Source organism: Anarhichas minor, unplaced genomic scaffold (assembly GCF_050575085.1).
Source record: "Anarhichas minor isolate MPS153535 unplaced genomic scaffold, ASM5057508v1 ptg000026l, whole genome shotgun sequence".
NCBI lineage: Eukaryota > Metazoa > Chordata > Actinopteri > Perciformes > Anarhichadidae > Anarhichas > Anarhichas minor.
The window spans coordinates 19,232,899-19,248,268 of NW_027466472.1; the positions used below are offsets into that span (position 1 = coordinate 19,232,899).

Consider the following 15,370-nt stretch of genomic DNA (forward strand, 5'->3'; position numbering starts at 1 on the left):
CTGTCAGATGGAGAAACAGTTCTCATGCTACATTTGCATCATTTGAACGTCCACTTTGTGAAAATCAAAACACTTTTCACAAACCTCGTATCACTGAGATGTTGACCGCTCGTTTCTCTTTCAAACCACCTCTGTCTTTTCTTGAGAATATGAGGAGTCTGTCCCCCATCAGCTGTCCTTTGGCCTAGCCGAGGTCAGGGGACGGCTCTTGATAATGTCCTCGTGTGTCATTGGTCCCGGTGAATTTGGCGAGTCTACGAGACTACTGCTTCATAGTGTTCTTGATGGTCCACCTCTGCCCGGAGCAGGGGTGCAGGACAAGCAGGTGGCCGAAGTAAACGTTAGCCGGTACCACCTCCAGACAGCGTCCTGTGGCTCGATTTATGAGAGATTCATTCTGCAGGGCGGGGAGGAGAGACAGCGTTCTGGTTTTAGCGGTGTTCACAGATGGCCATTGTACCACATGTGACTGGAACAGGATGTGACAAGACCCATGCCAGATGTGCACAGATGTTTTCATTTAATCTTCTGTATTCATTATTTCATTCTTAATTGTGAAAAATGAACAGGACTTTTTTAATTACTTTGTGTATGAAATACATGTTTATGACTTGTTTATGGCATACTATACTACACACATTTCATTATTGTGTGACATGCCATGCTGTGACATTTTTATGACATACTATACTATGACCTTTCACAACATTTTCTATGGCATTCTATATTATATGAATTATATTCATTACTACCTGTTTACAGCTGTACACAGTATATACTGTATACTATAATCTTTTAAAGGTTTGGAATCTAATGCCAAAAAAGCTCGATTAGGTGGCTAAGAGCACTATTCTATATTTATTTTATGATCTTTCATGCTTTTAGGTTGAAAAGACTGCACAATATATCAACCAGACAGTCAGAAAGAGACGAAGATACCTCTGAGCAACAGTTGATTAAGAATAGAAGAAATCCCCAGACATTGTTCAAAGAAGCTGGAAGCTCAGCTTTAATATATGTGCAGATTTAAATAGGATCAGGTTCTTGTTTGAGTGTTGAGTGCACAATACTGCTGCCTAAAACCAGTGGGAATTAATAGGCAACATGTTGCTTTGGCAAAGCAATTCTTCAAACTTCACAAGAGAAATAGAAGCTTGGTCTAGGGTTAGCACTGAACACCAGCTGAACATACTTTGGACCGATAAATCACAGTTTGAACCTATTCAATGTGACCGTTACGTAGACTGCAGAGGGCCCAAAGAAGACGTTTTCTTATGTAGCACTCACAAAATAATGAAATTCTGCTTTTCTTGTGAGCAAACAAAGGAAAACAGTTTTCTATCGACTTCTCACCTGAGAGAAATGCCACGTCTTCTGCTTCACGTTGGACACCTTGTCACAGTTGAGGAGCTGAGGAAAGCTGCTGATCTGATCGTCCACCACACAGCGAGTGTCGTCCCCGGTGCTGCCCAGAGGGCCCAGGAACAGCTGACCCTCTTTGGTGTAACGTCCTAACTGAGGCAAATCACAGAGACAGCACTCATACAACATGGTACATTGTGTCTACTGTTAAGTTTCCCATCGCATACCCAATTGTTGTGAGAGATTTTAACTCTCGTGACCACTGTCCCGATTGATAACATAGAAATGCAACATTAGCGGGTCTTTTGTAGAAAGGGTGATATTGTGCTGCACTCACTACCAGAACTGGAGTTTAGCGGGCCGAAGGGCTGAGGAACTGACACTGGCTGACTCAGCGCAAAAAGTGCAACACAGAGACATTTTCATCCTGACAGCAGAGCTCCCTCCTAAGAGGCTGTAAATCATGTCACTGGTGAAAGACGCTAACGAGTAGACCGGGGTTTTCAAGAAGGAAGTGGTGAGAGGTGCCCTCTGTGGCCATTTGCCTGAGCCTCTGGTGTCCGTGTTGTACCTGTGGACCCCATCCATGGCAAGGGTGCAGGGTGGCCGTGTGGTTCTCCTTCATGCCCTGATCCATACACAGGTGGCTCGCTTTAGAGTTACGGATCTGAAATAAAAAAAGCGTTTGACTTGGCACAATCTAAGTCCTAACATTCCCCAACAGTATTTAGGTATACTTCGTATTTTTTACTTCCACTCATGTAAATGCATTCGATGTACTTCATCGAATTTGACTGCTGACTCACCTCGCCGTAGAACAGCGTGTTGTTGTACCTCCTCATCTCTGGGTAAACATTGTCGAGGTACCACTCAAAGCTCTTACACTGCAGACTCTTCCTCAGCGCAGCCCTCTGAGAGATGTCTCCGTAATCAATACCGTGGTTCTGCAAAAGCGCAAGGAGTCATTATAGGGAGTCTTTGCTATATTCTTTCATACAAATAGTTCAATAATATAATTATAAAATAATAGGTTAAATATTTTAACACAAATATTATCCATCTTGCTATGGTTTTGTATTGATTAGCACGATAATGATTCAACTAATTCCCCGTTCATACAAGTTTGTACATTTGTTTTTCAAAAGAGCCGATTAAAAAACATCTGCAGCACAAGAAGAGTTGCTCTTTATATTTGCACCAACAGCACCGATAGTTTATGTGTGATAAACCACAGAAGAGCACAGTAGTTAGCACTACCAGCCGCCGTGGTAACGTTTACTTTGGTGACTAGGACTAGTGGCAGCAACGGCCCTCGCTCACCTCCATGGGGATGTTCCAGGCCAGGTAGACGTTGGACTTGTATTCATCCATCCAGACCTCGGCCACGCGTAGAGCGTTACGCCGCGTGTGGAAGGCTATGTTGCTGTGGTACGGTTTCTTCATCCGTGCGATGTGAGCCACCCTGGAACAAGGCAGCACCTCCATGCTGCCTCCACACAGCCACACCTGCAGATAGGTGGTGTTAAAGAGCAGGGGAATCAACTTAAAGCCAGCAATAATATTGGTTTGGCCACAAGAGGGCAGGAAATATCAAAACAAGCCTACATATACAACCACCACAATATCCCTACCTCAAGTTGATAACTGCTAACAGCATACGTGCCTCATTAGCATATTCTTTCCTTTGTCTTTTAGACAAACAAAACAGCAACAAAATAATACCGCAGAACAACAACAACAAACTCTCCAATCTCTCTAAAATGTGCAGCAGCAGCAACCTCCCCAACCTTCCTGCTCCATGTGACCCATTTATCACCATCGCCCTGCTGTGAGCAGCACACAGAGGGCTGGTCCTCCAGGACTCTTAATGGGGCCTCATTTATCAGCGGTGCCACGCTACGGTGGCCACTGCTCCACTTAAAGCTACAGGGGTACAGCGGGAGCGGGGAAAAAGAGAGAAAACTGGGTGACACACAAACCCTGATGCCCAGTTCGATGTTCTCCCCTCCATAGACGTCCATGCCCGAGTCGAGCAGGCCGAGCTCCCCGAAGTAGTCGCGGTTGGCCACGAAGGAGCAGCCAATCATGGCGGGAGTCCTGCAACGAGGGGAACACAACAAACTGACGTTAAGACCTGCGGGTGTGTGTAGCATTGTGAATGTACATTTAAACCTGAATGAATGTGGTTTTATATGATTTCATACAGTATGGATGCAGATGCTCAGTATGTGAAGCTGCAAGTTTTTGCTCATGTTTAAATGGGATGCATGTATTTTCACTTTCTATTTATACATTTTTTGTTCTATTTTCTATGTTTTTAATCTGGTAAATTATCAGTGTTTATTTTGAATTTTAAAATTCGAAAATCAGATTCAACACAATTATCCGGTTAAACAGATTTTAAAAATCCCATTTCCAGTGCAGACACTCTAAGCTTTTCTTTTTTTGAATACTTTGAGGCAGTGTGGTACCCAATCAGCAGCATATTTGTCTTTTTCCCCTCGTTTTTTTCCCCCTCACTCATCCCAAGAGGATGAACTTTTGACAACCATTGTTGCGTTCATATCCATGTTCATCGGAGTGTGTGTTTCTATAAATGAAGTTGGCTTGCCTGATGGGAGCGGATATGTCCCCCTCGTCCCACCACTGTTTGGGCGGGTTGATGTACATGCACCACAGCTCCCAGTTGTAGCCGTGGCCCGAGTTCTCGTAGCGCTCCACCTCGAATGTGTCGTGCTTGATGTTGTCGATGGAAGGCAGAATAATCCTCTTGGGGTCGTCCTTTATTCTGGCTAGCACCGGCTCGGCCCTGACGAAGAGTGAAACACACACACACACATGTACACACAGACTAAAAGGGACACGCGGCACAGAGCTCCCCTTCAGATCTCCGCTCTCTCACCCACTTCAGTCGGTTACAAGGTCCCTCAAGCTGAACCAACTTTATTACTAATTCTATTTGATTCCGCTCAGTGCAGCTCTGGAGGGCATGTGTCTATTTATGCTGAGTGAACTGGGTTGTGTACGAACTCTGGAGCTGGAAAACGAGCGGGAGACCTAATAAAAAGGTGTCAGCGGGACGTAGCAACATTTTTTTGTGAGAAGTCAAGTGTCTACATCCAGGCCGAATAAGTTTCATCTTTTAAAAGATTCCTTGAAATGTGCTTTTATGAACAGGCTTCTGAGAGATGTCCCACGTCTACCTCGTTGCTCGCTTTTTGTTCCGCTTGTTATTTGATGAGCTGCATGTCCTCGGGTATCTTTTAAAGCTGATTCTTGCAGGCTCTACCCGTCTCTTCCTCTCCTTATCTTAAAACGTCTCAGGTGTGAAATTGCTTTCTGCGTGTTCCTTTTATGCTGCTTCTGCTATCCTTTGTCCTTTTGCTTCGATGATTCGGTAAAGCACTTTGTAACTTTCATTTTAAAAGTGGTACACTAAGTCCATCATTGTTGCCGTTTTCTTATCGTGTTCTGTAATTCGATGGGTCGTACTCATTCAAGAGAGAGAAGGAGATCCTAAAAATGCCGGACTTACTCACCAGGACGGGGTGAACTCCACGTGGGCGTCGAAAAATCCCGTCACCTCGGCGGTGGCCACCTTCCAGCCCTCGATCCTGGCTCGGATCAGTCCCTCCCTCTTCTGGTTCCTGACGATCTTCACCAGGCCGGGGTAGCGCTTGTTCACGTACTCCTCCAGCGGTCCTTTCAGCTGCTCTGCAGTCCGTCAAACAAAGGTAACGCACAGAACCACGAACAACAGGTGATGGTTAGAGACACTGTCCTTAAAGCTGAGATCACAGCATCACCCTTTCTTCTAGATGAGTCTTCGAACGACATATTGAAGCCCTGTTTTGCAGCACAGTAGCTCACCCTGACCTTTGTCCTCATAAAGAAAGGGGGTAAAATAGTAGATCATTTCTCTAAAGCTCTCAGTAAAACTTACCAAAGAAAGGACACCGATGGAGATCTGCCCACAGATTCTACTTTACCCTCCGCCAACCTGAGCTTGTACCATATGTTCAGTACTGTGCATCACTCATTACTTACTTGCTCTAGTGGGTGATTTCATTTGATTCCAGGACTGAAAAGAAATTGTCTTAAATTTGGGCCATTAACAGGCACACAGCCACAGTGACGATAACACTTTAGATGAGTCATCCAGAACAACAAACTCTTCTTGTTGTAGCAGCATGATTATAAGGCTTAGTTTATTCAATTCAAGTGATTGAAATGTACTTTATTCTTACATCAGGAGACACCTCAGAGATTTGATCCACAGAGTACTGGAGCCCACCAATTTAATGCAACAAATGACTTCACTAGAAGACTAGCGTTCATTGTCTGCAAGCGGATCTACAAGGGTTTTGATCCGCATGTCAGAACGACGTCGCCACAGATGCTGATATGCAAAACCTGATCAAATCTACATATGTCTCGCTGATACTTTTCTTCATTTTTTACAGCTCAGAAGAGACTTACCATACTACAGGCATCTTTGGAACAATTACACAAAATACTACAACCTATTCTCATCAACATATTGAAAATAATGACTCCTTACTTGTTTTACATAATCTTCATCCCTTTTCCAGCAACATCATCTGTAATGTTCTGTTATTATTAACCTACATCGTCACTAATCATCCTACTCTGTATGTAAACAGTGTTGGGGAGAGGTGCACTTCATGTAGTTAAACTACATTCGTATGTTCACAGTGTTTCAAGTAGTTCAATTACTTTTTTGCCATTTTTGTGAAGCTAACTACTGAAATTACAAACAATTTTGGGCCATAAAAGGAAAGCAATGATGATTCATTTTCATTTGATCATTGCTTCTTTACTTCAATTGAACCCCCTTTGACCAGCCCCGCCCCCCTGTCTCTCTCATCCTGACTTCAGTAAGTCGAGTTGGAGAGGCCTTTTCTGCGAGCACCCAGAAGGAGCGGGTCAAAAACATTTTGGCAGTCGTTTTAACACATTTATTAGAGATTTTGTGGTAAAAAAATTGAATCTGATGATGCTGAAACCCTTCAAGACCCTTTAGGATGTCTTGCTGTCTTGCATGCGGCGGCCCTCACCGCGGTTAAGGACCGTACAGTAACCACACAGTGCAAAATAGAAACTCTGGCCGGTTTGTAACTTATTTAGTTAAGTACCTTAATACTTTAACACACTATAACCCTTCAAGTTGTTATATTTATATTTTAACTATGTTATTTATAAAAACTTTGTGTATGAAGTTGTACAATGATCAGCTAATTGCTAAATTCACTTTTTTTTCAGATGGATTCGCTACATAATTAAATAAAAAACTAAATGTGACTGCTTCTTTTCATAAACTGTAATTAGCCAATGAAGAAATGTTGCACATTCAACGCTTATTATTGGTTAATTACATTTAACCACTTTAATTACATTCAATCAATAGCAGCCTCCAGGTGCGACATCATAGCAATTAATTAAAAAGAATCTGGAGAAGACTGCACAAGCTTTTAGAAAATGCAAACACACTTTGCACACAAATCATCAAGAAAATAATTAAGTCAGCTGACAGGCCCAATGTTGCCATAATAGTATAAATAATGAGTTTATAGAATCTTAAAGCAAAAAATATATTTGATCAATTCAGCTGGCCTGCTGGTGAGCTGAGGTAGCTTGTACACCTGTAATAGCTTCACATCAGTTATTCCCCCGGTTTATTAGGATGATCATCGTATCATCTCTTGTCCAGGTCTGACAGAGATCACCAACTGTGATGTATGCAGACCGTTGTCACCGTCTGACGCGGGCATAAGCAACCAAAAGCAGCAATTACACGATGATCCGTTTGTTCACACAAATGAATGAATAACCCACAGAAACATGAGAGACGACATCAAACCTGCTCTCTGTTCCCCGCGGTTCTGTTTCGAGCTCCAGCCGACTCCAAAACACAACACCAAGCAGAGTCTGCTGCTTCCTGAGTGTCAAAGACTGCTCCGCCTTTGATCTGTCAATCTACTCATCAGCCCCCCCCCCCCCCCCACACTAGCAACCCTTCTTCCTCTGCATCACACACACACACACACACACACACACACACACACACACACACACACACACTTAAAAAATTCCCTTCAACAAAAAACACATTTCTCATGCTCTCTGTGTTTTCCATCTCTTTCTCTCTGCCTCTTATGATTTCTTCACAAACTCATTTCCCATGCTGTGTCTTCTCTCTCTCTCAAACACACACACACACACACACACACACACACACACACACACACACACACACACACACATCACATCGTTCATACACACTTTGGGCCACGGAGCCGGGTGACTCGCGGGGCAGGCGGTGAGAGCGGTGAGTGTTATTTGTTTGCATGCCTCGCCCTCTGAGCCGCTGAAATCTCCCCCCCCCCCCCCCCCCCCCCTCTGCAATGGATGGCTGGCTCTCAGCCAACCGGCCATTTCAAGGGAGAGAGGAATAATGTCCTATATCGTTCTTATTTCAAAGACCAAGCGCCATACACCTCCATTACAACACATCAGAGAGCACTGACTGACGTGTGTGATAGAACATTTCAATGTGCTGTATAATGTTCTACCGTGACCATCTTATTTTGCTTTATTCAATGTTTGTCAAACCTCTATGGGATGTCTGCTGCAGCCTCCTTCAGAAGGAAGGATCCGAAAAGGAGTGCAGACAGTAATAACAGAGTGTTTAGCTTCGAGGTAGTAAACCACAGGATGTACAGATTAGGATCTGTCGTAAAGATTTTATTGCAGGTACTATTGTAAAATGTGTAGATTAGAAACAAAACAGATGTCTTGGTGAGAAACACACCTTCCCCCCCTTCTCTTTTGATGCTCTGACCCTTTAAAAGATGAGCTCAAACTGCACACAGGACTCTCTCCATCCCACAGACAACACAGGCACTCTGTGTGAGAATAAATACTTTACAGACAAACTTCTTTCCTCAATGTCTCTTGTTTCAGTATTCAGTATTATAGGACTCACTCGGTACTATTGAATCGTTTTTTTCCACCACACGTGTCACTTGATGACAATGAACGGTGGCACCGCATCCACCGTCCTGCTGCCGAAAAGGGTCCTTTTCTGGCGCGAGGGTCCTGGGACAGAGGATGTTGTATGCTGTACAGATTGCAAAACCCTCTGAGGCAGATTTGTGATTTGGGGCTATGCAAAATAAATTGAATTGAACTGAACTTAATATGAAAAAAAATCCTTTTAATAACAACAAGGGTTTTCATAGTTGTGGCACACAGTAACATCAGTACAACGAAGAGAAAGAAACATGAGGAAAGATGGAACCATGTGTATTTATGAGGCTTTAAAAGAAAAAGCTTTATGTCTTCAGTAGAGATCAGTGGGCTTGGGGCTAAGTGACACAGGCAGGGTGGGGAAGTGTTGAGTGACAGACGAGAACGTTGTTGCTTTTGGATCTTTCCATGAGATCTGACGACAATAAGAGCGATAGAAAAACAGCCTTTTCCTTTTAAGACTCGACCGTCTCATCCCTCCTCACGTCCTCCTTGTTTGTCTTTGCTTTCCATTCTGTCAGATTATTCTCTCTCTCTCTCTTCCGGGTATCCATCGCCTTGCACTCTCTCCTCCTCTCTGTCCGACCTCATTTATCTTAGAGCCTCTCTGTCTCTCAACCATTCCCTCCCTCTCTCTCTCTTTCTGCCACTCTCTCTAATAGCCTGGTTTGCCCCTTCAGCATCTCCTTTCATTCTTTGATGCCTCTTCATCTCCGTTTCTCTCTTCTTCCTTCTCCCTCCTTTTCACTTTGCCTATTTTCAATCCCTTCAGCTGTCTCTTTCTTTTTTAGTTTCATCCCTCCTTCATTCATTTCTCTCTGAACACCAACGCCCTTTGCTCTTTATCCTTCCTGTACCTCCTCTCTCCTTTCGCCTGGCTTCATCTCCTTCCCCTCCCGTCCTCCCTCTCTCTCTCTCTCTCTGTCCCCTCGTCTCACAATGCCGGGCTTGGCAGCCCTTCCCAATACATAAGACAGGGACATCTCTCCCATGACATCCAGTTGCAGTGCTCCGCCTCTATCTGCCCGTCTGCCCCGCAAAAAAAAATTCTGCACCATCAGTCACCTATACGCAAATGCTGCTCCTCAACAGCAGCGACCGCGGCGCCTGTCACGGAGACGCTCATCTCTTTGTCAAGCCGATGAAATCGTATCACAAGTTTGTTGCCTTTGTCCCATGATGCAACACATCGGGGAGCAACGTGTCAGCATGTTCATGCGTAACGGTTATGTTGGGAGCATGTAGTGTGTTTTTTATTCCTACTCTTTTTCTGCAAATGATGAGATTAAGAACAGTTTAGGTTGCTGCCGACGCAATAATGTTACCTGTGGTGATGAGCCACATGCCGACATGTTTAGTTAGTTAGTTAGTTTAGTTAGGGTTAGGTTCATATACACAGAGACAATTGTAAATCATTGTGAAGAGGCCTGAAAGGATCAGTTAACCATTTGGGAAAATATTTGCTTCCTGGTGGGGAAAGCAAATATGACCAGATGATGACCAGACTGACACCGCGCTCATATCCGTCCGTTAAACACTGGCTGGGACCAGTGGAGCCATTAACTGTAATTAACCAACAAAGAAATGTGGAACATTTTATAGCTTTTTATTTGTTAATTACAGCTAACCAACAGCAGACTCCAAATCAATAAGGTATCGTAAAATATCATCATATCATAGAAATTCTATGAAAGATGGAAAATCTGGAGAGGAACATAAATGCTAACACACACAACATCATCATCATCATCATCATCATTGCTGCAGAGTAAATGATTGTGTCAGCTGACAGACCAGATGTTGCCATAAATGTAAAAATAATGATAGTTTATAGAATCTTAAAGCTGAACAAATATTTAAAGCTGACCTGTGACAGCAAATGTTAAATAGCTTCACATCAACTATTTCTCCAGGTTTATTGGGATCTTATCATCTCTTCTCTCGGTCTGACAAAGATGTGGAATCGAACTTCTCATCTATAAGTGTGTTTTCCCAAAATGCCACTGCGTTGTTTTCATGTGGTTGTAGCATCACTCTGAGAGCAAAAGCCTTTGTTTGTGGAAACAATCGTGGATAAATTTGGTGCAGTCTATGTGCTGCTTTCAGCCCTTTCACCTCAGTGAACCCGGGTCAGATCAGGGAGGCTAGCGGGCACAAAGTTGTCACGCCAGAGTATTAAAGCTGAGTAAAAATGAATGTACTTCTACTTGCTTGTGTGTGGCCCCCGTTTCACGCGAGGTTGAAGATAACGCTGCCGTCTCGGCCATTTTCACCCGATTGGTGGTCCCTCCGCCTCCACCACGTATCCAAGGTGGTGAACATTGAGGGTGAGAAGTGTGAAGTGTTCCACACTTAACTTTTGACAGGTCTGAGTACACCATCCAGGTGCTCATAGTGCACTTTGTTTTGCCATACTTGTCAGTTTGAACGCACTCACAGAATTGCAAGTGTTAAGTACGGATGAACACGAAAGGAGACATTGGTTTGTTACATCCCCCATTTTTGTCAGGAGAGCACAGGCCATACTGTGTTACACTTACAACAGATTACACTGAGAACAGATTCAAATCTGAAGGAGTGAAAGGAGTTCCCTCATTTGAGATTTGGGAAATCTTCCATTTCTACTGACCGTCATCGCTGTTGTCGTCCACCAGGATGATTTCTTTGAGCAAGTGAGCCGGCGTGTGATTGACAGCTGAGTGGACCGAGCGCAGGATCACCGACAGAGCCTCGTTGACGAAGATGAAGATGAGGGAGATCTGGGGGAGATCTCTCGGGTAGCTGACCTTTCTGCATCTGCACAAGAGACACGCAAACAGACCATCTGTGAGATAAAACCTCTCTCTCCGTGCCCGCCTGGCCTAACAGACCAAACTGGCTCCGTGGAGCTGCTGACATCTTTTTTTACTGAGGCTTCCTGTTCAACCAGTTAGGCTTTCTGGCAGGAAATCCTAAGTTGTCTTTCTCCCTTTTAAGCTATCTGACAAGAAACCCTGATGTTTTAGATATCAATCTTTTCACAAGAACAAAGAGCTTGAATTGTAAATATTACAAACATTGAGGTGGAATATATTTGTGCTCGAAATATATTTAATTCAGAGACACTTCATTCAAAGAAATTAGGACTATTCTTTGGAACAGGAGGACCTGCAGTTGCCAAAAAAAGCAAAAAGGCACTGTGTTTGAAGAAGCTCATATGAAACCAAGAAGCATTGCAACAGTCTGAGGGGGAACGTATACAAAAACACAGCAGTTACATATCACGCTGATAGGAGAAATATATGTAGGCCACATAATGTGCAAGGCAAGACACGCCACAGCAATTATGGTAATAAGAGGAAAGAACAGGAGGGGGGCAGGGATGGTGCAAATCAGTGTAACCGGTAACAGCAGCGTGTGGCGGCATGAGCGATTACAAGTGTGAGAGTGGGAACTTGTCACATTACAAGTACAGCTTCATTGAGTCATCAGCTGATGGCCCTCCTTTTTGGCATTCGTGTACCGCAGTGTCTTGTTACTGATCAGCCGATGGTACGCGTCAATACGGACCATAAGCTGTGTATCAGCCAACTCTCACTACTACTATTCGTGTTGGGAAAAGCAGGCTTGGACAAAACATATAATCATCAGTGTATCCCCAAAACTACCGTGTTTCTTCTTCTTCGTCTCTTTCCATTGCCCCTCCCCCCTTTCGCCCTCTCGTTTCAGCACCACCTCCGGCTCTGCAGTGTGAAGGGACCTTCAGTTAAACATAGCAGGCTCCTCAGACTCCAGCTTATACATGCTGTTGCTAAGCCTGAAGATATCACACCCCAACAGGCCTCGCATGCCACTTTGATCCCGGGAAACATGAAAGACCCCCCCGAGTGACAAATGAGAGCGCTGGTTTCAGATCCCTCCACCCCCCCCCCCCCCCCCAAAACACACGCACACACAGCTGGTGGCAGCGATTGGCCGAGGGCGTTCTCATCATCACTGACTTTCAAACAGAAGGGGTGTTACTCGCTTAACCAGCAATGTGGGCCAGCGACAAGACTCCTAAAAGGAGCATTTACGGAGAAGCATAATACCACATAGCGCACATACCGTGCATGCAGATGTAAAACACTGCACAGAGCTATCTGGAAGAGCACGCTGTACACATTCATCACTGATATGCAAGCACAAATGGAAATGCACCTTTTCCACCTGCTAATCCAAGGACTGCCTCTGTATGTGTGTGTGTGTGTGTGTGTGTGTGCGTGTGTACACAACACAGATTGTGCCGGGAGACAAATCTCCTTTAAAAGTGCTACATTTGAGATTAGGAGCATTTCTATTGCCTCCCGAAGGCTCTCAACATGGCTGCTCGCGGCTAACGGTGCCACCAGCGCTAACAGTGTGCAAACTACTGCAAAAGCACCTGACGGTGTGTACCTGAGGGGGAACTGTAGGCAGGGCGCTGTGCCGACAGTCGAGACGCCGCTATCAGCAGGCACCTCCGTTTGAGAGCAGTACTAAGACTTCTTTAGACGACGAGTCTTATTTTTATGCTTTTCTTCATGCTGATTGACTTATTTCCGAGAATTTACAAGCACGTCGCTGGTAAACACAAGATCGAAAGTGGTGCTTATGCGTGATTCTTTCTGGAGAAACTCAGTCGGACGCATCGGTCGATGAAATCAACATATCGATAAGTTGACAAAATCGTTACTGGACAAAGAATCTCCCTTCACAGCATGTGCTGCTGGCATGACTATGCCAACAAAGCAAGGAGAAGCTACAAGGATTACCGCTCACACAGAGGGAGACGCTTCATTCTACGCTCAGGTAGACAGGACTCCCCTATGCCTTTACATAGAAAGTTATTGGCAGCTATAATAATGCTCTGACTCACTTATATTGCACATTTAACAATCATATGCATGAATAACACATGCATGAATAAGTAGAGGGAGCTGCTGGCATGAGAGAACCAGCATGAGAAATGGCGTTGTGCACCTGCATGCATCTGATTGGATGAGACTAGTCTGCTGATTACCACGCAGCTGTGAATGATCCAGTTATTGTTGTGAAGCATGAAGGAAACAGCTGACGCCAATCAGCTAATGCCAGTGGGGACTTCATTGCCTGAACTATCGCTATGCTTCATTTAAATAATTCATCAGCAACATGTCTTTAAATAAACAGTGTCGGGGTTTCCGGGTCAATGCACAGAGCGCACAGTGGACAGTTACCATTGGAACTTCTTTATACCCCAAAAAAAGCAGATCCAATGAAAACGTGTTGCTGATGATATTTAAATGTAATTTTCCAAAACACTGTTGTGAACCAACGTTGGGAGCGAATCGAAAAAAGTGAACCCACTTGACATGCACTCACTTGCCGGGCCGGTGATCCGGTATGGTCCGATCCAGAGAGATCCTGTCACTGAGGTAGGCGTTGTAGCCGTACTTCTCCCTCAGGTATTTGGCATCGCTCTCCTCGGCCGGCGACAGCGTGGCAGCAAGGCCGTCTTTACCCCGACCCCCGAAGCCCTCGATCAGGCCCAGAGATTTGGACAGACCTGGGGGGGAGGCAAACGGAGGAGAAGATTGCATGTCAGGACGCTTTGGTCTGGCTGAGTCACTCTCCTCTCAGTACCACACTCTGTGGCTCGCGGCTGATATCCTGCCTGCTCACCGCAGCTCCAACCACACACGGACATACAGCATGTAGTCAGTCGCTGTCAAAACAGGCAAACATCTGAGGTCAATTCATTTATGATAACTGGGGGCAAAGATTCTGATAGAATACCTTCAACATACAGGTAGGGACACATTTGAGCACAATAGGGATGTGGACAATAGGCCTAATCAAGAGCTTCCAAGACTGGGGTCAGTTCTCAAGAGAGGAAACTCTTTTTAACAATCAAAAGTCAAACACATTTCCATGTCTTGGCTGCGTGCTGCTAATGAAGCTTCAAGGTTTTCTCCGTTTCAAATTAGGGATAAAGCAAGAATCTCCTCAGTGTGACGGGGCTTATTTGTAGGTGGCAGAGTGATTAAAGGGACTATTGTTCCACATGATAAGACGTCTTTTTGAGCCTCTGTGCTGGCAAACATCCTGCTGAAGGCACTGAATTCCTTAAAAAAAAAGCTCTTGCTCTGCTGTCGACCCTGACCTCTAACCTCACTGGTGGAGGAGCTACATTGTCCCACAGGCATGAAGCCTTTTAATGTAGTCAAGCTAGTCAAATGTTCTGCCGTTTGTTGTATTTCTTGGGAAAAATATCACAAATGTAGTAAAATATAATATGTAGTATAATATAATATAACCCCCCCCCCCCCCCCCCCCGTAAATTCAGGATAACATTGCATTTCTGCACCAAAAAAAGTAGCATTTAACATTTACAATTTGATGTTTAAAGGAATCACATATTGTTGTTGATCTTACATACTGTATATCTACAGAGGTTAAGGTTTAAATATATAAAACATTTGTGATTTAGATTTTTTTAACAGGCATCAAACATGCTTAAAAATGACAGAAATAATGTGTTGGATTGACAGGCCCAGAGGTTTGGGCTCTATTGTTTCTACTGTCAGACCTTCCTCAGATCACATTGTCATATCAGGGCCCCCAGTGAGAAAGTCAAGGGAAAAGTCACAAAGCATTGACTTTTCCTTCTTTAGCAGAATCCTGAGGACCGTCAGGATCACACGTTATTCCAGCTGCTCTTTACCGTTTAACTGCCTGTACACCACATCCTCCAGCGAGCTGAGCCTCTTCAGCAGCACCTCGTGGCTGACGCTGGGCCCCTGCGCCGTCCCGTTGGCCCGGGGCCTCATCCCGGCGGCCGGAGCCTCCGGACCGACGGCTTGGATGCTGCGCGTGTTGCACTTGGCCCAGAAAGTCATGAACCCGGCGACCGCGAGCACGTTCAGCACCAGTAAGACCCTCCATCGTCTGAAGACAAAAGCCATTAAAAAGTCGCCGG

The 15,370-nt window shown here is 44.7% G+C and overlaps 1 protein-coding gene across 1 annotated transcript; it reads right to left on the reverse strand.

Annotated features, from left to right (window-relative positions):
* Positions 1-262: 262 nt before the first annotated feature.
* galnt17 (polypeptide N-acetylgalactosaminyltransferase 17) lies at positions 263-15,370 on the reverse strand. The gene is made up of 11 exons (XM_076100479.1): positions 15,116-15,370; positions 13,774-13,957; positions 11,042-11,208; positions 4,902-5,076; positions 3,974-4,171; positions 3,342-3,459; positions 2,683-2,868; positions 2,169-2,306; positions 1,934-2,029; positions 1,354-1,515; positions 263-397 (listed from the first exon to the last, which is right to left on the reverse strand). The coding sequence occupies exons 1-11, from the start codon at positions 15,354-15,356 to the stop codon at positions 263-265; spliced, it is 1,800 nt and encodes a 599-aa protein (XP_075956594.1). The 5' UTR covers positions 15,357-15,370.

What these genes read in the sequence shown, in the direction of transcription:
- galnt17 (XM_076100479.1), bottom strand. Translation starts at nt 15,356, where the DNA reads ATGGCTTTTGTCTTCAGACGATGGAGGGTCTTACTGGTGCTGAACGTG. An exon ending in GGACGACAACAGCGATGACG is followed by an intron (nt 5,077 to 11,041) that starts GTCAGTAGAAAT and finishes GACGGACTGCAG; the next exon opens with AGCAGCTGAAAGGACCGCTG. An exon ending in ACATCGAACTGGGCATCAGG is followed by an intron (nt 2,869 to 3,341) that starts GTTTGTGTGTCA and finishes ACCTATCTGCAG; the next exon opens with GTGTGGCTGTGTGGAGGCAG.